The sequence below is a fragment of the Aythya marila genome, assembly GCF_965140915.1.
Source record: "Aythya marila genome assembly, chromosome: 3".
In the NCBI taxonomy this organism is placed as follows: Eukaryota; Metazoa; Chordata; class Aves; order Anseriformes; family Anatidae; genus Aythya; species Aythya marila.
The window spans coordinates 83,496,701-83,523,403 of NC_139044.1; the positions used below are offsets into that span (position 1 = coordinate 83,496,701).

General features: G+C 37.2%; 1 protein-coding gene across 2 annotated transcripts in view; it reads left to right on the forward strand.

Annotated features, from left to right (window-relative positions):
- Positions 1–1,330: 1,330 nt before the first annotated feature.
- Positions 1,331–26,703, forward strand: part of PDE7B (phosphodiesterase 7B) — a 176,987-nt gene continuing 151,614 nt past the window's right edge. Inside the window, exons 1-2 of one of the 2 annotated variants that reach the window (XM_082758363.1) lie at positions 1,331–1,514; positions 1,645–1,759. In XM_082758363.1, coding sequence (XP_082614489.1) covers positions 1,739–1,759 — 21 coding nt within the window. In that variant the 5' untranslated portion in view covers positions 1,331–1,514; positions 1,645–1,738. Of the gene's footprint in view, positions 1,760–26,703 lie in introns of both variants that reach the window. The other variant, XM_082758364.1, reaches the window with a different exon arrangement.

The following is a 26,703-nucleotide window of genomic DNA, read 5'->3' on the forward strand; positions in this document are numbered from 1 at the left end:
TACAGATCTCTAAGTACAGTCAGATGAAGATAATGAGCTCTAATTGATTTTGTAAATCTCTAACATATTTAATACTTTTTAATATGTTATGCCAGAATTTACAGCATGACAACCCTTTGCATTTCTGCTGAAACTGATTACATTAGCAGTGATACCCCAAGCAGACCTTTCTATGAAAATATCATTAAAAAATTTGGTCTTTCCAGTACAAGGTTTGATAGCATCAATTGGTTGTTATGAGTGTATTGTCCTGGAGAAACTTCTGCTACCTCTACTAGTTTTTTACCTGATCTCTCAATCACTGAGTGCTTTTAGTCTATCCACTTTCAAAAGCACTCATATGTATTTTAAAATTAAATGTTAGACTGTTAAGTCAATAGTAGCGAACCATGTCTCATAAGCCAATCTCTTTGAAAAGAATCCCTAGGAAAGCAAATCAATAATATTAAAACGATGAAGATAACTAAACTGTTAGTGTTACCAACCGATTTCCTGTCAATTATCTTGTGCTGGTGTGGCCTCTCTTGCCCGAGCTAATTGACCTTGGCATGCTGCTTGTTTCTTTCCTGCTATTTCAGCTGTATAGCTTCTCTTCTGACAGTGATACAGTGACACAAGAAGCCAGGCTTTACCATTGCCTCTTGCCTTTTGACACAGACTGGTATGCAATAAATCCCCTGGGGTGGTCCACAGCAGAACTGCAAGGAGAGCAGTGCTGGACTGCGACCAGTTGATTGAAAGTGCTGGACTGCGACCAGTTGATTGAACGGATGTTTGCTCAGAGCAACAGACCTTCATTACTCTGACGTAGTAATGAAAGAAGTTTGTTAATTTGCAATCTAGCTAGTGCTGACTGATAAAGGGATGTGTACAGTAGTCTCAGTCTTATCGCTTTTGCCAGGTTTACACTGGTGTAGCAGCACTGAATTTAGACAAGCAGTTCCTGATTTACTTCAGGGAAAGGGCAGAATCAGGTCTGATTTTGCATCATAATCCATACAAATAACAGGCCTCCCTGGGAAATATCTTATATCTTAGGTATATTTAAGAAAACTTCAATTTATGTATGTATATTTATAGCCTATCTCCATTTTGTGTGAATATTTTGGATCTTCCTGGTACCTTTCATTATAAAATATTTCTAAGCTAAATCCAGGACAGATAAATTATGACTCTGGCTTCTTTTAGTAGGGTAGCCTGCCTAAATCACTGCCACATTCTTCCCATAGTAGTCGTTTAAAATTAATAGCACATGCAGAGGAAAAACTAAACCCTTTGACGTCACTCTTGAAATGAGGAAACATAAACAGAAAAGGCTTCACTCCAGCGAGCTGACAGTGCCGAAGCGGATTGGTCTGCTTTCCCTTGCCTGTGGCAGTTGACAGCACCTCCCAGCCGTGCACGGCCTTCTGCTTGCTAACACAGCCAGTCTGACTGCAGCAAGCTCAGCTCTATCCCAGCCCTTACACTGGCAGAAAAGTGCACTCTCTTTCTGATTCCTTTTGCTTCTTAAGGTGGTTTTATTGGCTGGGTTGGGGGACTTGGGGAGGTTTTCCTTTCCTTTTATTTTTCCCTTTTTTTTTTTTTTTTTTTTTTTTTTTGCTTGCTGTTGTTACTTACTTGTATTCCTAATCCTGGATGCAGTTACTGGATTCTGCAGTACAAGTCTTCATGAACAAGCTGCACCGCTTAGAGATTTCACGGCATTCAAAGGTCACAGAACTGCCACTATGGTTAAATGTCTTGTTTAATGGTTGAGGTATGTACAGCAAATCTAAAAGAGCCAGCATGATGATTTCTGAAGGGGAACTAAAACTGTGAGGGGGAGAGGGAAATAATACTATTATTTATTGGAAAAGATTTTTACTGATGATTGTTACTACAGCAACAGGATTTTGAATTTCCTCCCTTTTTCTCTTTATTCAAACTAGATGAGAATTTTAACTTATGTTGGTTTAACTGTTTGATGGCAAAAAGAGATTGCAGAGAGAATCTGTTATTGTAGTCCTTTCTGATCCGCTGAGGAAAGTGTGGTTGTTTTCTCTATGTGTTTTCCGACTGCTCTATGGAAGGAGAGGATACCTGTGACTTGGTTGGCTTAGATGAAGGCAGAAGATAGCAGAAACTTATTCATATCCTGAGGGTGCTGTGAGTTCATCTGAGAGTTAGAGCAGAGAGAGAGAAGGAGTTTGAAATAAACAGATCAAGCAGGAAAGAAAGTCAGTCTCATATTTAGGAGTACATGTACCACATCATTTTTTTTCTACATGCTTACGCTGCTTTACTTGGTTTGGATTCTGAAGTTTAAAATTAAGAAGCTTGAGCTTTGACTTATGAGCAGATCCTCAATGTGAGGGAGGGAGCTGCTCAGCTTATATTAACACCAGTTGTCAAATATCTTTTGCTACTTAACCAGAGAAAAGTGGAAATTAATTGGAAGTTGAAGTAATGAAGCCTGACGTCTGTTTAACAGCATATAAGTTCAATTCATATTTGAGCTACTGATCTGCCTTGAATGAGTATTGCAGCAGCACAGTGGACAGTGTGTGCTGCAGGAAGCGAAAGCAACTGCTAGCATAAAACTAACATTGTTTTCAGGAGTGTGATTCTAACATACAAGAGGAGGAGCCACTTGTCAGAGCTCGTGTGTGTGTGTGTGTGAATGATCTTAAAAACAATTTCAGACAACATAGCCAATGTCCATGATTAATTAGATTAAAATACAAGTTTTCTCAGTGACTAGCAATCTTCGTATTTTCCCAGATTTTGAAATGAGACAGCTCTGTTTGAGATGTTACTGTAGATATAAACTGTCTACGATGTGAAAATCTTTTAGTTTAACTTTAAAATTTATACCTGATAAAACTATTCATATAACAAAGAACAGAAAATAAGTACATCTACCTCATGCAAGGCACCTCAAAGGGTTACAAAAATTAGGCATACTAGGCTCAAACATGCTAGCTTAAGGACTGCAAAAATATTAGCTCTGAAATGCAGAGGATGTGATATGTGCTGTGAATGGACAATTGCTATTCTGCAGTGCCTAGTGGGAAAACAAGGACTTTGTGTATTGCAAATGCATAACTGCAGCTCCTCCATTTCCTTTGCTGTATCTTCACTGGTGGCTGCAGAAACAAAGAAGCTTGTCACAGATAAACTCTTTAGTGCCACATCTGTTTTGAGGTACTTAAAGGCAATTTTTTTTCATGTCATCCAACAACCCTAAGTCAAGCTTAGTTAGTTGAGCTATTATTCTGTAATCCCTGTGCCATTCTGTCCTCTGCAGCCCTCCCCAAAGTCTCATGTAAAATGCCAGCTGTTTTTAAAAACTAAAGCTTTGCTTCTCCAGTTCCAAGTTTAGAAAGGTTAATACAGTATTTGTTCAATGATTAATTAGTAAATTTGATCAAAGGAAAGCCTGAATCTAGAGGGACTGTCTTCAGTTCTGCAAGGAACAACCCTATAGCTACATGAAGATATCCAAGTTTCCAAATAACAGTCTGTAAAACATTGATTTACTCTCACTTCCTAGAATTAAATCATTTACCTTTTTGATAAACAACATCTTCTTTTGAGAGAAGCTTAGCTTTTAACCTCTGAAATCTGTATTTTGTAGCAACAACTACTGGTGATACAAATAGTAAATATGCCAACTGGACTGAGGAAATGACACTGTTTTTCTACTTTACTAATGAAAGTTTCTCTGCAGTGCTTTCTCTGAACATTCTCAGTTCAACATCAAGAACAAAATACAATTTAAGTTTGGCCTTTCTGTAGCGGATAAGAATCTTAGTATCATTTGGAGTCATATTGTGTCAAAAAGAGTTTGTATTACAAAAGTTTCATGCAATATAAATGGCTGCTATTTCTCAGGTTATTTCTGTAGGGTGGACAAGAATTGTCACCAGTGAAGTTCTAGTGATTCCAGGAGAGTAATGCATATTCTATAGAGTCTAAGTCAGTGTACTGCAGATCACTTTTAAACTGTACAATCTTTAATTCTGTAACCTAGGATATAAATATACAATATAGCAGCAGCTGTTTTCTCCCTTACCTCCCCATTTAAATGCTTTCCCTTCTGAAATCCAGCTCTCAGCTTGCCCTTACCAGACCTCTAGGTAGGTTTTTGAAGCAGACTGGTTTTCCAGTGTCTTCGTTACAATTATCAAGTATAACTGAGACATTCAGTCATACGCAATTCTTCACCCAATGGTTCTTCTACCAATAGTTGAAGCATATTTTAATGAGAAGCCATCTGAAAATTGACATATATATGGTTTTCTTGTAATTTTTCAGTCTCATAGGAAAAAAAAAATTCTCTTGTACTGGTATTTTCCTTTATAAGAGCTGTCTGAAGCAGAAATGTCAGCTACTAACCAAGTCATTGGTAACAAAAGACTAAGGCCTGATGCCTCTTCATTTCATCATATGAAGTGTTTAAAACCTAATCTGTCATTTAATCTCGTAAATATATGGCCAAAAACTCTAGATGCAGTTTGTCTTGCAGAAAAGCAGGTAATTTGGAGCAGCCAGAGAGACTTCCCATGTAAATGAGCATTTTAGCAACTCACTATTGTTCATTTTTTTTCCATTTTAGTGCTTGAAATTTTACAGCTCACCATGTGTTTGTCACAGGGTGAAAGTGAAAGGGACAGCTGGGGTCTTACCAGCTGCCAGAACAAAATTAAGTGTTTTGTAATGAAATGATGGCTCAGTATTCCTCCTCCCACAACCATATTGGGTGGAAGATGGGTCTCTCTGTGTTAGAATTACAGTATTCATTTTTCTTGTTCCTCGGCCAGAAAACAAGCACACCCCTGCAGGAACATCAGTTTTTATACTTTCAGTCAAATCTTGGCTTTACATTCAGTGTGAAAATGGCACTTTCCAGCCATACGCTTCAGGATGTGGAACTGATGTTATTTAGAGTTTATGCCCTGGGGTCACTGGGACTCACAGACGTGCAGCCTCTGTATCCATAAGCAATTCAATAGTTCTGATGCTTTTTCTTTCTCTGACCAACATGAGGTGTAGCTATCTAGGCAATGATAGCTGTAAAGCCAGGCACCACAAAGGCCCTTATAGGCACTCAGAAAAGTGGGGCTGGTAAACTTATCCTTTGGTTCAGTAAATGAGTGGAAAAGCAAAAAATCTGTCTTCTGATAGTTGCAAGTATTTGACAAGTCTGAAGTCTTAACTTTGTGTAAATACTAAGGAGGTAGGTAGTATTTGTTCTATTTAAGTAAATTTATTTAATTTATTAATGTATCTGAAAGATAATTTAGCAAAAGAATTCTTTTGACATACTGAAAATTGTTTAGAACATTTTAAAATTGTATTTTTACTACCATACCTACTGCAGCAGCATCCCAATAAAATTGCATTAAAAACAGTATTTAATCCTTTGAAATTTTCAGTTCTGTTTTCCTGTAGTAGACTATGTCGGATTCAGAAGGTACACTGCTAGAGTATACAATGCTCAGACCTGGGCTTATTATTATCTGTTTTAAGGCCACCAGTTTTAAAATAGAAAATTAAGAAATCACAGCCAGATCAGATAGAAGAGAGGGCAGTTCCATAAGCCAAACTTCAACAGCAAATTTCTAAGTGAAAAATTTGGTGCAGGGACAATTCACAAAAAGCAAAGATTAAATGATTTAAGTACTTCTCTTGCACATATTTAATAGTGTGGCATGTGCAGTCCAATGATGCTGTGATTTCAACACACATTTTTCATTTGTTCTGTTCATAGAAAGTGAAAATTCTATAGCTATTATGTAAACAGTGTTGAACTATAGAAATTAAACTAATGAAAGGGCCCAACTGAGTTATTTTCTTATTCCGTTCTTACTCCCAGTGGGAGCTGTGAGTGAGGATGGATGAGAACTGAGTTTAGCTACTTATTTAAGCCACATAGTCTCATGGTGGTATATGATATGCTTCTGCTAGCTTGCTATCCAGCCAAATAAGACATCCAGGTTGCCTGGATGGATAAACATAGCTGATGATCTCTCCCTCTTAGTAGGTGGGGGTTGAGCAGTTAGGATTCTCTCAGTCACATAGAGAGACAAATTTGTTATAGTTTAGGTAAAGAAGACTTGCATGCAGACACAAACAGCAACATTTATTTTTCTTTGGGTATGTTATATTAGAAATAGGAAACAAATATTTAGCAGAAGATAGTTGCAGAGAGATTTTTTTCTGTAGCTGGTAGGTTTATACTAGTTACCCACAAAAATTCCTGGTATGAGAAAACTCACCAACTAATCTCTCACTGCAGCGTGTGTTAATGCCAGCAGTGTAAGGTTTTTAAAAGAACAGCACAGAATCTCCCCTCAAACTAAGTTTAGCTAATTGTCATGGAGGCATAAACACACTTATGGGGCAACTGTTGTCAGGACCTGTATATCATTCTCTATGTGGTCGTTCAGAGCAAAGTTGATGATACTAACCCATCTGGATGTAGCAAAGAGGTTTTGGAAAGGACAAACACTACCTTTCCAAGAATAAAGTGGGAGGTAGGCATGTTTTGACTGAATACACAGCAACTGGTTCAGAGAAATGCACATCTGTAAAAGTGAAATTAAGAAACCTCATGTTTAACTAGAGAACCGAAGGATGATATTGAGCTACCATGTAATTGCTTATGCTGTCTTTGGAAATTAACCATTATTCCTTCAGAAAGAAAGGGTCTATACACTCACGTTCTTATTCTCTTTCTCTCTCCCATTCCAACCTTTCTCCCATAGCTCAGGTTTTCCAGTGCTTGTGCAGGCTGGCTAAGCTCTGGGGTTTGCCCGTTTTACACTTGCTAATATGGGGTGGCAGAGCTGCCATTAATGTGCAAGTACTTACCCCTTGGAAAGAGAGATGATGATTCCTAGGTGTTTGTTGTGCTTTAGAAAATAACATTTATTGACATGAAATGCCTTAGTACTTTCCCAGGCATTCAGCTGTCAGCCAGAGCATGTAGATGTTTTCCAATTTATGTATTATAAGCCTGGTATAGACTTGAGGGTGCTGCTTAGACAGTCCCAGAGGACAGCATCTGCTTAGTATTTCTGTAGAAGAGCACCACTTTCCACCAGAATCTGAGGGTGTAGCAGTGCTGTGAGCTTCACTATGTATGCAGATGCACACTGAAATATGGGCACATCTGACGTTTGGTTTCACCTTTCACTCAGTTTGCCACTTATGCTTAGCCTTAAGCCTCTGAGAAGGTTAGGTAGAATAAGGACTTCCTGCATATCAGCCTGCTGGGGCAGATGGGGAGAGCTCACACAGACGTCAAGGGAGAGATGAAAGCAGATGCATGACATCTTTGTGAAGGTGGGGTTCTCTGCTTTCCATTAGTCTCCTAGCATACTTCTGGCTTTGTGCTAACTGATAACCATATTGAAACAGGATACTGCCCATTTCTGGTTCAAATGCTAGGATATGACTTGGCTCTGTCTGACTTATTCATAGGCATCTCGGTTTCATACTGCTGTAATATCTGAGTGTCTATTAATAACAATGTTCGAGTGGCATCAGAATGGCCATCATAAATTTAATTAGGCAGTGTATCTCCATTTTAATCAACATGGCCATTAGAAGACTGTAAGACAGCCAGGAAAACAATAATTAGTCCTGATTAAGAAAGGAGAATTTGCACACATCAGCAAAGGATAGGAGGGAGCTTTGCCTTCTTGAGGATTTGGAGCATGGTGAGTTCCTTTCTGCTGTAGTAGATCTGAGGACACAGATACTAAAAAGCCCTCTGCCAGTACATTGAAAATACCCTTACAAGACTAGATGAAGTGGAAAATAATCCACTGTAGAAATAGAATTATTAGAGAATATTTTCAAATTCTATTATTCTGATTTTTGAGGGTTTTTTTGTTTGTTAAAAAAATCTTTTTTTTTTTTTTTTTTTTTTTTGAACAAACTAGATGTCCCAGCTGGAAAGATAAAACTGGAATGTATTTATGTACCAAGCAAATTCCTCAGGTTCACAGTTGCTTTGTTTTTGTAGGACTGCTTTAAAAAGCAGAACCACTGAAAGATAAAAAGAAGATTCAAATTGGATTGGAGTGTGAGAGTGTAAAATGGTATAGTTCCACTGAGATTAATAGGACTCCATCAATTTATATCTCTGAATGATCAGACCCACTGAGCTTTCAGGTCTTATAAACACTCCTCTTCACTAGCTAGATCAAATTTTAGGCTCATTAGCCTTTATAAGAACCTATTTTATACTACTGCTTTCCACAGCTTCCTCACAGTTGAGGTACTGTCTAGCTGCTTTTGATGGCTCCACAGAAACTGTGATGCATTCTTTCCTTCCATCACCTCCTTTCTCTCCTCTTTTCTCATGAGAAAAAAAAAAAAAAAGTTTACCAGATTTTATCTGAAATCACAACCTCACAGTTAATTTTTAGTTTATGTGTTAGCATCTGCAAAAGTGCATATATTTATAATACAGAGGGAACTGATCTTTTTGCATTCAGTCATTCAGTATAGACCATAATGCTTCAATGACACAGCAATGTAAGTAATAATTTATAATGTTGATAAACCACAGGGAAATGGTAATTTTGCCTAGGGACCAAAATACACTGATCTGTATGTATCACAAGGTATTCTTCATGTAGCAAGGCTGTAAACATCCTGTCTCTTTGAACCATGAAACTATAGCTGTTATAATAATATCCACCGCCAAATATATATCTTCTCTGATAGCATGGTAACAAAAAGCAATGCAACGTGAGTATGTTGACTGAAGTTCATGCTATATATCATCATCAAAGCTGAGAGGCTTGGTCAAGCTTTCAAAACCTTCAGTCCACTCTAGTCTAATGAAATGTCCAGGTCTAGAAAACTGCTGTGCACTAGAGCTTTTCTGGGAAGTGTTTTCACCTTCTTCTTCAAAAAGAAATAGCCAACAACCTGTGGTTAGTGCTCTTAAGAGGATATGGGAGAAAAATATTCAAGTTCCCTCTCTGCTTGTGCTGACTTCCCCAGGGTGGATGGCCACAACAGTGGCCCTCTGTATTTGTGGGGCCTGGCAGACTCAAACTACATCCCCTTTGCTCCATGCAGAGATGTGGCTTGAAACTGGAGCTTTGCTATTGCAATAGTGGAAAAGAATGAATTCTGTTTCAGACAGGTCTCCACCTGCAGGTCGATAAACTCTGTCCTGAACCAAAAGACCTTTCTAACTGGTGCTTTGTCCAAATGGGCAATTCCTCATTGGCTTTCATTCCAGCAAATTGTTGATTTTTAGAGAAAAGCACAGGTGTATTTTGAGGGAAAAGAAGAAAAAAAAATCTCACCACTACTGAAGAACTCTGACTTTGCCTGTGAGGACTGAGGGGCACGGGGACTTTTAAAACCCAGTTGCTTGACATGGGTTCCTGTTATCAGGAAGAGGTGGTCAAAAACCTTGTTCCAATCTTGTGATCATTTTGAAAATCTGCTTAAATCTTTTTATTTTATTGAGCCTGAATTAAAAGTTCTAAAGGTCACTGAAGCCTCTGATTTCTTCATCTTTCAGCAATCCTTTTTCACTCTTCCTCCAAAAGGCCTAGTGCTACCTTATTTTTTACTTTGAAAGTGAAAAAATTAACAATACTTCATGCTTTATTTATTTAATAACTGAAGAGCTTACTTCTTCATGTTAAGATTTCCTTGTAGCAGTTGCAGCTTTTCATCTGTGGAAGAAACTTGTTTCAAAAAGAGGCTTGCACATGCACCACAGATGTATTCTCCTTCTTCTTGCCCTTCCCCCAAATGTAGCCCTTTAGGATTTCTGTAGCAGAATAAAGGGGTGTGGGCTTCTGTTTTTCTAAACATTTTTATTTTTATTTACTTGCTTTAACACCATAGCAAGCATGATTTTATATCCAATAATGAGAGAAAGGGAGGATTATAATGTTTAAACATGCAGACTGGTCAGAAAACTGCTAGGGGGGGAACCCCATACTCATCTGGACCACCTATTATGCAACAGCAATTCAGTTTCTCTGCATTACAATTTTTAATTTGGTTTAGTTTAAAAATATGTAAGGCATCACTTGGCTAATCCTTTTTATTTTTTTTTAATTCTAATCACATTCACTGGTAATGTGAACAAGACAGCTGACTTCTATTGTTTTCTAAGTATTAGTAAAAACTATTTCATATTTCATAAAAGCCAAAAGCAGTTAATGTCAACCTGTGTTTGGCACTGTAGCTTTTTATGATAGCTGATGAAAATCAGTTTGCAAATAAACAATCCATTCTCAAAAAAAAAAAAAAAAAAAAAAAAAAAAAAAAGTCTCAGAAGGTCCAGATGTTTAAAATGCAGAAAACAATTAGCAGAGGGGTTTCAGTGCATTGTAGACACCCCATAATTGTCAGCTGTTGACAATAATTTGACAGCTGACCTTTCTCAGCTCTGATTTTAGGAGAATTTCAAAACCGCTGAGCTACTCAATTTCTAGAGACATTTTCTGGCGAATTATATTAAAGGAGAATGTTCTCCCTTTTACTCTCTTATCCTCATTTTCTGCTGAGAACACTTGTCTAAAAATTACCTTTTCATCACACTGATTTATAGGTTTTGGCATGGGAACTAATGCTGTTTCTCCCAGTAGCAGACTGAAAATTAGTCACAATCTGATGTTAACAACTTCTTCATTACCTAAACTGTTTTACATTTTATTAAGTTCAACACAGGCAAATCTAATGCCTTTGAACAAACCATGGACTTCTTGTCCATGTTGGAAATATATGGGACAATAATTAATTTATAAAGTCACTACTGTAAGTAAGCCTCTGGCAAACTGGAATCTGAATTCTGACACCACTGCATTCTGCAGAGAAGTGCCACTTGAGTGCAGCAGAGAGAAAAAATTGTTTTAGCTAATTTACATTAGAAAGTCAAGTATGAATAACCCTGTTGACATAGTAGCTGTAGTGGTTCCTATGGGGAGATAAGATTCAACAAAGTTTACCCTCACATTTGACATACTACAGATTTTTCTGTACCAGCAACAAATAATCTACACTCTAGATAGTGGTGGTTCTGAAGTATAGGATAGCTGTAGAGTTCAGGAATAGAATTTGAGAAGAGTCCGTCCATCAGATATTTCTACCCAAATCACCAGTGGTGTATTTATTGGCTGGTCACTTAAACTGCCCTCATTTCATTTGTCATGAACATACGCTTATGTTCCTTTGCAACTTTTCCATGAATCTCAAGCAGTCCTTCCACAGTCGCATGGGAATGGAATAGGAACTCATTGGAAAGTCAGTTCAGTCATGCCATAGTCTTAGCGAAGGCAGTCATGAAATTCAGTCAACCAAAGCTGTGACATCATGTACAGTATAAGAAATGCTAAGACTTGTTTCATACATGCAATGACATACGCTGTTCTAAAAGATTCTGGTATAAAAGGATACATTAATGAAAAAAAAAAAAAATAGTTCAAGGGGGTATTTGTGAACATTTCTGATGAATACAAAGCAAGCAAACAAACAAAAAAAATCTATGGGCTGTTTTTGGTTTTTTTTTTGAGAGGCTTTATTATTATTATTTTAAACATAGATGCACACTTTTCCCTTCAAATGAAGATTACTTTAAGGACCATATTAAAAATGAAATTGATGCTATTTGCCCTTCATTAGAAGGGGCAGAGTTATCTTCCAATCACCTTCTACTCCATAGAACAACTGGAGGATGCCTGTTGGGGCAAATATTTTACATCCACCACTGTTCAGAAATATAAAACAATTTTCTCTAAGTGATGTGTATTTATTTATTTATTTATTTTGACTTAATGCCATCTTTCCTCTTATGTCTGTCCTTTAGATTACATTCACAGTAGCTTCTTCTAAAAACATGCTTTTTTTTTTTTTTTTTCTTTTCCTGCTTTTTTCTTTAGGGAGTAAAAAATCAAAATCCAGCAAAATGGACTTATCTTGTTATTTAGTCATTTCTATATTTAAAGGAAAAAAAAATATTTCTAACTATTTTTAAAAAATTTAAATATCAAAGGAAATAGACTATTTTGTCTTCTGATTCTGGAATGTTACATTTACACTGTTCCTCTGAGCTCAGCAGATCATTGCAGGAAGTTGATGCACCATCTTAAGGCAGACTTAGGGGCAGGTATAAGGGGCATAACCTATTTCGTAGGTTACCATGAAACATCAGAAACATTTCTAATAGGACAGGATGAAAGAGAGAAAGGCAAGTAGAGGTGATCTCAGAGACTTAAGATCTCAAATAGGAACATGATATCATGTTCAGACTCATACCAAATGAAATGCTAACCTAGGAAAACTTGCATTGAGCTAAGAGATTATTTAAGGCTATTGCTCTATGATGCAAAGCTGTGTGGCATATGAAAATGTTGCACACAACATATTAGTAAGATCAGTAAGATGCAGTTAAGTGAGATATCTCTGCTCCCAAGTAGTAGCACAGAGGCTTAGCAGACTCAAATGTATTAAAGGTTACTTTTTTGAAATGGCTTCCCTATCTGCACATAAGGAACCTATATCTTAACCATTTAAGAGTTGGAGATTCAAGCTTCTGTCATACTAGATTTTCTAACTGAGACAGAAATTAGTTCTTGTTTAAATATGACATTTAGATCTTCTATTCTTTGTGTATGAATTTATTTATTTGACTGCAAAAAAACCTAACATTTATATAAGCACTTTATTTTGACAACCTTCTATTACAGAAATTTGGTCATTTCTATTACCTTTTTTAAAATTTATAGTAGTACAAAAATTGTAATTGTGAATCATTCACAAGTTATTAAATATAGAGATGAGGGAAAAATAAGAATATCTAACTGAAATTCACAAAATGAAAAACTGTACTAATGAACTATGACTGGATGTTCCCTGTCAAAGGGTCTTGAAAAAATGCATGATACGGAAACCTAGTAGATACAAGCCAAACTGCTTTTTCATATGTGCAAGAAGTCTGCTTAGCTCTGTGGTAATATTCCATGTATGGAAGAGTGTTGTAGATGTTACAGAAAGAATGTAGCAAGATTTTTAGGATTTGTATTCAGTTTACATCTGAGTCTGATAACGAGAAAAATCCTGCTCTTCTGTTCTATCAACCCAGCCTTGCTGCTTTTGCTTTCTGTATGTTGCAGGTTATTATTCTGACAACTAATGTCTACTGCATTTTATTTTGAAAAGCCAAAACATCTAACAGTTCAAGATTTTCTGGGGTCTACCCCTTTCTTAATTTCTTCTTAATTTCTTCACCTGGTATCTTGTATTCTGATATAACAGATATATTCTGACATAATGCAGCAGTTTTGTAGGCTTCATCATATCTCCCAACATGTTTGTGCACAAACAAATTAGTCCAGCAAAATTATCTTCCTGTCACTAACACATCAGCAAATCAGGCTACACCTCTGTTTAAATTCCTGCTTAATGATCCTGAAGATATCAGTACAAAATTTAAATAAATTTGCCTACAGGCATGTGAAATTATTGGAACCATTGAAAAACGTTCTACAAACTGCAGAAGTTGCTTTGCAGTTGTCACTTAGCTCCTGCTCTAAATACATATATCCCTCAGTCACTGTTGCTGTAGTGTTCCTGTGCTTGTGCTAAATTTTCTGATGGTATCCTTCACTTTCAATGATTGCCTTTTGTGTATTATTGGCACCAAATGATTTACAGCAAGCTGTATTCACAGTGTTGGCAGCCATCCCAGGGAAGCTGGTCTGCTTTGGTGGTATTTGGTACATGGGAATTCCAGAGTAAGGAATAGGCAAAGGTTACCCTATGTTTTACATCGCTGTTAGAAACATCAAACTAGACCACTAGTGTTTGATTACAAACAAAGCATTAAGCCTCTAGGCTTCATGGTCTGATCCTTATTTTCCCTGTACTTATACCTCCATTCATACCAGCCACATTGAAATATCACCTGTGCATTATTCTTGAAATATCATGCTATGTTACAGGAAATCTTGGAAATCTTGGCTTAAAAAAAAAAAAAAAAAAAAAAAAAAAAAAAAAAAAGATTTGTGTATTTCTAACCCTGGACTTTTCTAGTCTTTCCTATTCTGAAATTTTAAGAGACTCATTTTCAGCCTTTCAGCCTTGAAGTTATTCTCACTGTATTTTTTAACAGCAGATCTTGTCATTCTTCATAAACAAAATTATCTTATCAAACAGCCACAAATATACAAAATATATATGTGTGTGTATATATATGTTGCTAAAAAAGGAAGACAACTCATTTTTCACAATTTCATTTTTATGTTGAAGTTCTAATTATATTTCTGTCCACTGCAAGTTTAACCTACAAGCCTGTTTAGCTGTGTCTTCTGGTGGTTGTTTGTGAATCAAGTGTGTTCCCTGATTTGTCTGCCTTTAGACCATTACTTCATGAAAAGTCTCTGTAAATGTGCCTCTGGGTGTATGTAACAAGCCATCAAGCATGCCAAATGTCATTAGTGTATTTTGTTAGCCATTGCTAGCCATCCACAGGAACTGTTCTGCCCATGACACAGTTATAGAAGTCCTTTGATATACTAGGGTATATCATTGTTATTTATTACTAATGTCTACCTAATATTTTTGAGAGATTTTTTTCTCCTGCTGATGAGGAAGATCCTGTAATAGTGAATTAGGATGGCCAGCTGAAGAACATTTTTTGCTGAGTAACCTCAGAGATCAACATCTACTCAAGTGGGGTGGAGAAAGGACTAATTAAATGCCAGGGGAGAATAAGGAAAAATATTGGTGGTGCCATTAGTTCAGACTCTACTTACTAGTCATCTCTGTACAAGCTCAATAGACTTTGATCAGTACCTGACCCTTCCATTTAATACTCAGATACAGAAAATCACAGATCACAATCGTAATTTTAAATGAGAAAAAAATTATGTTCCTCTGATTTCACAACAATGTCTGGAAATTAGGTGTTTGGTTTTTGTTGTTTTTTTTGTTGTTGTTTTCTTTTGTTTTTGTTTTGCGTTTTTTTGTTGTTGTTGTTGCTTTTTTTCCCTAAAACATAAGGTTGTCCAAAAATTGTATGAAAATATCTTTAAGAAGTAAATACTTACAGCAAGTAAGTCCAAATAAAGATACTGTAGTATAAATATATATACATTTGCATCAATACTAGGATTAGTGAGGCTAGCCTTCCAGACCCTCTTAGATTTCTTCTTATTGAATTTTTATGAATTGATTTGTTACTTACAGCAGAAAGATAATTTAGAATGCAAATGGAAATTTTTACATGAATGAACTGATCAGAACTCTTGTAAAACCAGTATCTCTAAACAGAGATTCAATACCACAAGAAATAAATCACTGATCCATAACATCCTTTTCTGTTACGACATTTAGGAAGCCTAAAGTGCTGATTTGCAAGTATGGAGTAAGAAAAGCTTACCAAATCAGACCTATCCATAACATCTTTTTACCTCTGGTCTTATTATATATCATAACCATGTCAAATTAGCATTTCCAATATCCATTCAGGAATGCTGTTCCTGTTAATTCAAACACAAATGTCAGATTGCCACATTCTAGTTATTAGAAGCTTGTTAGAACAACAGTCTGCAGGAGCCATCTATTTCAAAACCACAACTCTTCTCTGTAGCATCTGGGTTCTGCAGAGCATATTTGTCTTGCTTCAATCCCTTCATTATCTTTAAGGTGAGGAAGTTCTTACTGTGAACAAACTATTTTTTTAGTATAATGTTTTTCTACATGAAGGATAGACTTGAAAACTAACAGGAAAATGTATAGATTCCAAGTAATTATCATCTGAAGATCATTTTGCTACTGGAAATACATGAGAGGAAAGCTGTAATATATTTGTGATATTTGCAAAAGGTAAGGGTAGTAAATTCACAATTGAAAATATGAGTTTGTGTTCCACAAAATCAGAAATAAATTTTCCATTACCAAAACCAACATGTATGACAAGATCAAGATATGAACAGATATCTCACGTGTTGTATCTCTATGTGAATAAATCAAAATTATCTATTCTCAGAAAACAGATATCTGATCTGATGTTTTTGTCATCTGCTGTGGCTTTTCTTAATGTAATTTCTTTATTGGACAGCTTAATGAAACATAGACAAATATTTGTCAGATAAATTAATTCTACTCCTATATTCATCAGTAAAAATCATACAATAGAAATAATCTAATCAACACTTTAGTAAACCAGCGAACCTCTCTATTGTAACAAACTGTTTTCCTTCTTTTTACACCTATTTTTTTGAAAGCTGATCTCTAAATTGTTTCAGGATATCATAACAAAGTCTGTCTTTCCTTTAAAATACAAAACTAACAACAGATTTGCATGAAATATAAGGGAATATTTCTTAGCATTAACCATTTTATCTTTTTTTTACTCCTTATATATTTACTTGCATTATAGTTGTGCCTGAGTGCTTCTCTCTGACATCTCCATGGTGCCAGAGGCTATATAATCAAGGTGCCACACAAAGAAAGACACAATCTTTCAGATGATGAAATCAAACTTTTTCAGAAGCCACATTATTTATCAGTGGTAAAGATGTTAACCTTTATACTCACTTCATAGCAGAAATGTAACTGAAATGATCTCTTTTTGAGGAATTCATGCTGTAGCTTCATTAGAAGTTGCTCTTTTCAGTGCATACTTGCTGAGTTAGATGAAGTTGTGAGCCTGACTTTCAATCAGACTTGATTCAATTTAACAAAAAATTTGTAGGCCTTCTTGCTTCTCAGGTCTTAACAATTTTTACTGAGATCATTAGAGGTTAATAGTTTGTTAAAAATCCATGTTATGAGGCCATATCTAGAGAATTGCATTCAGCTTCCCATTGTAAGAAAGACATGAAGTTTCTGAAGTGCCATCAGTGAAGGGCCACAAGGGTGATTAAGGACTGGGATGATCCATCATATGGAGAAAGGTTGAGAGAGCTGGGATTGTTCATTTCGGAGAACAGAAGGCTTGGTGGAGATTTTATCAGTGTGTATAAAAAGCTGATGGAAAAGTGCTTGAAAGACAGAGACAGACTATGGACCTGGTGATCTCCAGAGGTTTCTTCCAACCTCAACCATCCTGTGACTGATCAATGGACAAGGCACACAAAACACAGTAGGCTGCCAAGCCCTTCAGACATAATAGGACTGCCAGCACACACCAGCTATAAATGCAAATGGCAGTAATATCATTCAGGGAGAGGACAGAAGAAATATCCACCTATTAACAGATTTTCTGTAACAAGGAGGATCAAGCTAACAAATTATTTCAAGAATAGAAATTCACAGAATCAAAGAAACCCAGAATGGTTGAGGTTGGAAGGGATCTCTGGGTGTCATTTGGTCCAACCCCCTGCTCAAGAAGGGACACTCAGGTTGCCCAGGACCATGACCAGATGGCTTCTGAAGATCTCCAAGAAGGGAGACTCCACAACCTTTCTGGGCAAACTGAGCCAGTGCTCTGTCACCCAGTAGAGAAGTGCTTCCTGATGTCTAGATAGAACCTCTTGTGTTCCAGTTTGTGCTCATTGCCTCTTGTCCATGGGCACCACTGAAAAGAAACTGGCTCTGTCTTCTTTGCACCCTTCCTTCAGGTACTCGTAGACATTGATAGGATCCCTCTGAGCCTCCTTCAGGCTGAACAGATCTAACTCTTTCAGCCTCTCCTCATAGGAGAGGTGTTCCAGTCCTTTCATCATTTTCATGGCCCTCCATTGGAGTCTTTCTAGTATGTCCATGTCTCTCTTGTATTGGGGTGCCAAGAACAGTATGCCAGGTGCGGCCTCACCAGTGCTGAGTAGAGAGGAAGGATCACCTCTCTTGACCTGCTGCCTATATTTTGCCTAATGCAGCCAAGAATACTGGCAGCCCTCTTAGCAGATGTCATGGTTTTACTCGGTTGGGCAACTGAATTCCAACACAACTGCTCTCTCTTCCCCTCCTCAAGGAGAAGAGGGGAGAAAATATGATGGAAAAGGGCTCAAGAGTTGAGATAAGGACAGGGAGATCACTCAACAATTTTCATCATGGGTAAAACGGACTCATCATAGGGAGATTAATATATTTTATTACCTATTACTAACAGGCTATAACAATGAGAAACTAAAAGCAAACTATAAACACCTGCCCCCCCCATCCACCCTCTTCTACAACTTCCCCCCAAGTGCTGCAGGGGAACGGGGAATGGGGGCTTCAGTCAGTCCCTAATGCTTTGTTTCCATCACGGTCACTCTGCCCCTGCTCCACATGGGGTCCCTCCCACGGAATGCCGTCCTTCCTGAACTGAGCCTGCAGAGACTGTCCACAGGCAGCAGCTCTTCAAGAACAGCTCCAGTGTGGGTCCGTGACATGGGGTCTGTCAGGAGCAAACTGCTCCAGCACGGGTCCCCCACGGGCGGCAGCTCCCCCCAGACCCCTGCTCCTGCGTGGGCTCCTCTCCACGGGCTGCAGCTCCGGCCCAGGGCCTGCTCCTGCGGGGGCTCTCCATGGGCCGCAGCCTCCTCCAGACCACATCCACCTGCTCCACCGGGGGCTCCTCCACCCACGGGGGGGCTGCAGCGTGGAGATCTGCTCCATGTGGGACCCATGGGCTGCAGGGGGACAGCCTGCTCCACCAGGGGCCTCTCCACAGGCCGCAGGGGAACTGCTGCTGCCTGCCTGGAGCACCTCCTGCCCTCCTGCTGCACTGGCCTTAGAATCATAGAATATCCCAAGATGGAAGGGACCCACAAGGATCATCAAGTCCTGCAGGGCTATTTCCACTCTCCTGTCTCTCAGCTGTTGCTGTGCAGCAGTTTATTTTTTCCTTTCTTAAATCTGCTCTCCCAGAGGTCCAACCACCTTCTCATATTGGCTTGGCTCTGGGCAGCGGGGGGTCCCTTTTGGAGCCAGCTGGAGCTGTCTCTTACCTGACATGGGGCAGCTTCTGGACTCTTCTCACAGAGGCCACTCCTGCAGCCCCCCTGCTACCAAAACCTTGTCATGTAAACTCAATAGCGCAGCCACGGCCCATTGCTGACTCATGTTTTGTTTGGTGTCCGCCAGTACTCCTAGGTTATTTTGCTGCAGAGCTGCTTTCCAGCTTGCTGGCCCCAGCATGTATTGGTGTTTGGGTCTGTTCCTCGCCAAGTGCAGGACTCTGCATTTCTCCTTGTTGGACTTCATGAGATTCTTGTCAGCCCACCTTTCTAGCTTATCAAGGTCCCTCTGAATAGCAGCATGGCCCTCTGGTGAATCAGCCACTCCCACAAGTTTACCATCATCTGCAAATTTACTAAGGGTGCACTCTACTCCATCATCCAGATGATTAATGAAAATGTTAAACAAGACTGGACCCAGTATTGATCTCTGGGGTACTCCACTCATTCCTGGCCTCCAACTAGACTTTGCACCACTGACCTCTACACTCTGGGCTTGGCTGTTCAGCCAGTTTTGGATCCACCTTGCTGTCTACTCATTCAGCCTCTATTGCAGCAGCTTCTCTATGAGGATCTTGTAGGGGACAGTGTCAAAGGCCTTACTGAAGTCCAGGAAGACAATAATTGACACTAACCCCTCATTCATCAGACTTGTCATCTCACCTTTTGCTCTTTAGCAAAACAATGCAGATAATTTAAAATTTGCTTTCACTTAGCTTCAGAATATTTCCAGGATATTCTGTGATGATTGTTGCTGCTTTTAGTAGTTTGATCAAATTCTATTTCAGTGCATTTTATCTATTAATTCAAATTCAGTAAGGTACCATTTTGCTAGTGGGTATTCAAGGCTGTCTGTGCTTTGATATTTTTCTGGCACATCCATTAGTATACTATTAGTGTTCAAAAGTGATAGTAAATGTTTCAAATCAAATATATGCTTTCATTCAGTATTTATGCTTCTGAAAATAAACAGAAATTGCATTTCTTATAGTGTTCTAAATATTTTCTACTACAGTTAGTTTGAGGGCTTGATTTTATTTATGTGCATGTATGTGTGTGTGTACATACCCAGACATTGCTACTTGTGTCTCTTTCAAAAGCAGAGAAATCCACAGGGAAGCCCCATTGTAATCTGCACATATTTTACTTTTACAACTTTTAAATTTTTTTTGGAACATCTGATGTCTGTATTTGCTAGGTTTATTCACAAGGGAGAATATTTCTGAGCCCATTGATTAATATCTTGTATTAAAGGGATAAGGCTGTATAAAAGAGGTATAGAGAAGCATCAGCTATATGTTCTGTACTTTAATAGACTACTGTTCCATTTTTTATAACTAATAATGAATAATAACTTATAATTGAGAGATGACATCCCTGACATTTTCTAGAACACTTAACCAATATTATTTGAAATTTAGTACAAGTGAGGAGAAAGGCCTGAATAATTTTCAGTTTAGAAACAACCCTGGAAAACATAGTATATTGTCTCATTCAACATGGGTAGAGAAGAAAGCCTTCTTTTGTGTTACAGCGCTGAGTAAAATTCTACATTTAAAGATGATAAGCAACATGTCATTCTGTGAAACTCATCTGACACAACACATTCCAGGTCCCTTGTTACAGTTATCTTTAATTAATATTTTAATTGAAGTGTATCAAATTAATGTAATGAGTTCAGAAATAAATCTCCTGTGAACAACAACAGAGCCAAAATTTCACAATAACCCATGAGGAACTAGCACAATAATAGGAAACAAAACTCCACAGAATTCATGAAATCTTCTGACATGTACCAATCTGTTCTGTTTGATTAACACAATCACCCATGTGATTATCTTGATCAAGAAAGGTCAAAGGATCTTTCAGCAAGATTATTTTACACTCCGGTAAAGTGGAGATCCACTTCTATTATCACAAGGTATCTGAGTCAGATTTGTTATATTCACATGCCAAATTTATTTTTCTCCCTAAATATTTTCTCTTTTCTAAGCTCATTCTTTTACTGTGCTTATTTTCATGGATAGGATTCCTTTAATTTGGCTTCAGTGTGAATAGTCAGCCAAGAAACTTCTTAACAATGTAAGAAGTTATCTGGATGCAGCACTACAAACAGGCCTGTGGAAGTGGTCAAAATGTGGTATTCTGTCACTTCTTTGTTGTGGTGGAGTCATTTTTGGTAGTTATACGCTGAAAATATACCTGCACAAAACATCTGAGGGAAATCACACATCTGGATGATGAACTTACTGCTTAACTTCTTAAACTTTATTACAAGATGTAGATTAATTACATGTCAATGTTTGGCCACCTGCTGGCAATAATTAACTTAGGCTTGGTGTTGATTTTAAGGAATATTTTTGTCTGTAGCACTGGTAGGGGATGCAGCCAATCAGAAGCTGTAAACATATTTCTTTTCTGTTTAGCGATCAAAATTGGTTCAGCATTCAGTTTGATGAAAGTGAATAAGTATGTTTTGATTGATGTGTTGTCTTTATGCATATATTCTGCTGAAATTTTAATGTAACACAGACTTATTTGGAATCTTGTCACATTAAGATCAGCTAGAACCCGGATTTTGTTATGAAGTATCATGGCTTACTTATATTTTTCTGCCCAATTTCTTACAATGTTCTTTTAGCAATAGAATATTTGAACATGCCATAATTTATGGACAAAGAGCTTATTTTCTCATCTTGAAGGATCTTTAATTATATTACATTTGGAAACTTATGTGGATCTTGTTTATTTCACTGAACTACAGAAATCTGCTGTCACAAATATACAGTATAGTGGTATCCCACTTGTTTGCCAGAGACAGAAGAATATAGTAATGCTACAAAATAGACAAAAGTCATGCCAGAATATGAATATGCACTTTAAAAATTTCTAAGCATTTTTAGTGCATTATACTACGTACTGTTTCTATTTCTTTAAAATTCTTATTCTCAGGTGCAATGTTCTAGGTAATTTAAGGGCAGATCCAAAGCACATTAAAGTACAAGGAAAGTCTCTCCTATACTTCAGTAAACTTTTACTTAAGCCTCTTTCTTCTGGGCATTTCTCACAGGTTCCTGGTAGCAAAAAATTGTCTGCTCAGTGCTTATATTGCTTCTCACTAATAGTTGTCATTTGTAAATGACATGTAAATATTGTCATTTACCATATTTGCACAACCTAGTAATAATATTTAATGTTGGGCACACCCATTTTATTTGCCACGTGTGGCTGCATTTACACTGACTGTTGCCACGTAACATTTTGTATTTCCGTGTAAGAACTGCAAAGACTGCCTATGCAAGAATGGGCCCTTTACCTATTATTTGAGCCCTTAAGGTCTTACTGGCTTTGTTCTGCATCCTAGCCTCTGTCACATTATGATATCACTGTTTATTTGAAGTAAGACTTGCAGAGGGCAGAAGGAAGGATTGCCATTGCTCTATCATACCTGCTTGCTAGTATTTGAAGTTTTGTGTATATATTTGTACACCTTACCCTAAGCGGGAACAAGAACTTTATCTGGCAGGGGTTTGTGGTCTCACATTTTATCACAACTAGTTATTGCCATCTTTTCCATTTCTCTGTTTCTATGTACTTCAGAGTTTTATTGTGAATATGCATATCCTATATATTTACATGTACTAGCTTCTTAATACTAACAGCAGGGCTGCTACCCTGATATATGCACAGACACATTTAACTATAAGCCCGTACTGCAGATTCTTGCTGAGTATAACAAATACTTCTATATGGCAATCAGCATGTGTCAGGTGTCCATGATTCCATCTCCATCACGTCTTTTACCAGCTATAGCATTTAATATTTTCATTTTTTATTTATACATATAAATATACATATACATTTAATAATATAATATAATATACATATACATTTAATAATTTCACTTTTCAGATTTTATGGAAGTATTCTCCTGTGATTTCTCTGAGATTTGTTTGTTTTTCAGTATTGTTACAATTTATTTATTTATTTATTTTCTGGCAAGCAAAATTCCTTTGTCTTCCTTGTCTTCATTGTGGAATTGCTCTTCTCCTACTTCCTCTTCCATTTTTTAGGTACTTACGTCTTCAGTATCCTACTTGTCTAACATGGCCTGTAGTTTCCTAAGACAGGAAACTGTCTTGCTGTTCAAGGGTAAGCAGATAAGCAAATCAGTAGAACATCACTTATAAAATCTGAATCAAAGCTGAATCCTTCTAAGGTTCAAGCAGCAGAATCTTCAGATCTGACATTCCTTGAATTTGAGCATACTGTGTTGTGGTCTTCCCTGTCAGATATGCCTGGGACTTAAATTTCCAAATTGTTCGTATTATTTAGAACTTCATATCTTAAAAGCTGATTTCAAATCTAGAAGAAAATATTTAGATTTCTTAAAAGAGGGCCCTTCATCTGAATTTGGTCCCTGAGAAAGCAGCTAACATAACTTCATAACCAACTTTAAAAAATGTGCTTAAGGCATTTGTAAAGCTAATGTATATCTCATCTTGAAATCCCTGTTGGTGCCTATTTGCATCTTCATGAGCCAAAGTAACAATCTGTCCCTGTATTACTCAGTGTAACCCAGGAACTCTGTGGGAGAAGCCGGAACAGAATCCTGGATTTGAGTGCTGGTTAAAACACAGTGCAGTTACTTGTGTGATAAATCAGACAGAGGTCCACTGGGAAATAGACAGGAGGTGGTGAATTAGATATTTCTCAGAATACATTCTCACAGGAGAATGTGGATTTTTTTATTTTTGTTTTATCAGAATTAAACAGACTACTGGCATTTTTTTCATTTAAATACTTGATTTCACATTCTCAACAGAGAAAGGAGGACAGATTCCTACAACTTTTAAAGAAACAAACTTAATGTAGAGAGTTCCTATCTGCTATGGACATGATTCAGCAAGACAGCAGTGTCTAGACTTCCCATACAGTCAATAGAATAGCTCCTCATTGCATATGAGATCCCCTCCAGACAACAACAAACATCATTTTCAGAAGGCTTGGAAGACATATTTCTTGACAGCAGGAACAAAAATGCAAGGGGGCTTCATAGTTCCACAAGGGGAACCTGAGAGTGGACACCTTCAGCTCATAATTCTAGTTTTACTAGCTGTAGCTCTCAAACCAATCACTGCATCTACATTGCAAAATACCTCCCACATGTACATACACACACAGTGTTTGCACACAATACTTATTTTTTTTCCTTTAATGTGTGGGAATAAATTAGAATCTGAGATCTTACTGTGGAGAAAGCATGTGCTGCTTAGTTTAAAGGGGTAAAGATAATACAGCTCCTGTAATTTGATCATGCAAGTCACAAATGGAAGAGGGAATAATGCAAAAAGAACAGTTCCAGCAAATCCAGGTAGAGTTTTACTGCAATCATTGGGTCTACATGATTCTCTACAGAAGATTCTCTTCTTCTTACGTTGCCCGGTGGTATCCATTAATTAGAAAAGAGACTGCATAATCAGAGTTGGATGATATGAGTGAGTACAAATGCTTGTATATTATCATAAGTGAATTGTACAGAAGAAAAAAAAAAAAAAAAAAATGAGAGAGAGAGAAGAATCTGAAAATACTTGTAACTTAGCTTTGTTGTGAACTCAGAAGCACGGAATCTTCTTCTCTGCAATCTGAAGAGTTGGCCTAGAGATTTTTCAAGAGAATAGGATTTTCTAATAGTACCTGACATTTTAAGCTGGAAACGTTTTGCAGACGTATGTTGACATTTTCTCATCAAAGTCATTAATCAAATATTTTTCCAAGTATGGCTCCAGTCTAACTCAGTTTTATTTAATTAGCTCCTCCATTGCTACTATCTAAGCATATAACAACTCTAGAGGATGCTTGGACTTTTCACTCTTTCCAGATATGGTACTGTTTATTCCAGTGTAGCTACAAATCCAGTGCAGAATCATGTCTCACAGGCTACTGTGTTTTTATTTCAACTGAAGAAAGTGTTCTTTTTCTCAAATCTGACAGCTTTTTTCTTTACAATTTTTGTTGTAGCAACAAGACAAAGTACATATAGTCTACAATTCTTGTTGGATGAACTCCTTTAATAATATTTTATGAAAACAGTTTCAGTGCTAGAAGGATGTTCCCTAAAGATGTTCCAGTATGAAATTTCTGAAGAAATAAATTAACACTTTAGAATAAGTAGTAGTCAATGCTTCTTTAGATGGCAAGGAAAACATTTCCTTCTTGATTTTATTAATGCTGTACGGCTGTTTTAAGTAGCATCTAAACAATGTCCATTGTGGATTTAGACTGAGTACAGCATTATGAACTCACCCAGTTCAAAGCAGCAGATCAGAGGAGGTTGCTATTGATTTGCAAGATCCTGGCAAGCATAAATGATTCATGCTCAGTGGTACTTGTCCCACTGTAGGTTGAACAAACAGAACTAAATGTACACTTTTTTAAAGGTATAAATTAATGTTTCTGGGATCCTACTGTGTCAGTCAATGTGACTGGAAACCTTAAATATACATTAAAGGTACTTTACTCTTGTCTGTTGAAGGAAATGTTGTCACCTTCATTGTATGTGACAGACCGAAGAGACAGTACTTCGACACAGGAATGGAAAGTCAGGTACTGCAGTTTAAACACATCTCTAGGTGACAGAAAGAAACTTAATAATGAGATACACTTAGCTCTGTAGAAATAAGAACAGTTCCTGCTCTTTTAGGGGAAAGAAATAACACAAAATGAGGTGGCATAATCTGGGAACACATGCATTATTCATTGTTCTACTGGGGACAAAGACATCTTTTCCTTTGGAAATCAACCATAGAATTGGAAACAAATTCCTCCGCAAAGGATCTGCATTATATATTACCTTATTCTTGATTGGAAGGCAAACTTAGTTGGAAGATGTGCAGGAAAAAATTGTTTCTTATTATCTTATACTGTAACACTTATTACACCTGAAGTTGATTCAGTTCTCTTAACTTAGCCTTAGCCATGGTGAAGCTGATTGTCATTAACCATGCAGGAGAGTGTCTACACAAAATCAGGGCATCTGCACTTCTCTTAGTGACCTCAGTTGTTTGTGCCATTAGTAGGCACAAACTCAGCATTTTTTGTCTAAATGTTTGGAGGTCTTCACAATATCATGTCAGAAATACAATTCTTTCCTCACAATCAATCTTATATTTATTTATTTATTTATTTACCCCTCTTTTCTCTATTTAGCTACTGAGATCCTAATGCTCTGTTTCAGGAAACTAATCAGGCTATAATTAAAATGAAATCATGTCCTACATGCTGCTCAGTCATTTCAAATTAGAAAGAAATATAATATAGACTAATCTTTGCTTACATTAAGACTGAAATAATATGTTGTGGAAAATACCTTGGCATTAAGGTCTTGAAGAACCCATTTGTTCATTGTGATTGTATGAGGCAGCAAGGATTTCACAAAACAAGTGAATTGGTGCCTGAAATATTCTTGCACCATACATAGGTTTTGCACTCACATTTGGAACTGGAAAGACACTGGTTGCATTAACAGATGATCTTTTCCTAAAAATTGTGATAAACGAGTGTTTCCTAAACTGTTCAGGCGTCTAAATGTCTTTGATATTGATCAGTTTCTATATTAGAGAAGGATTGTTTCTTCTAGACAAAATACCTTTTGATTTATATGGGAATTTCCTCTGTGAGGGGTATTATAATGTAAAATTATTCAATGTTCATCTTGTCATCCTTTCTGTTCAGCATATACTGGGGTCATTAAGGGGGATCTTTGAGGAGGTGGTCTAAAATGTGA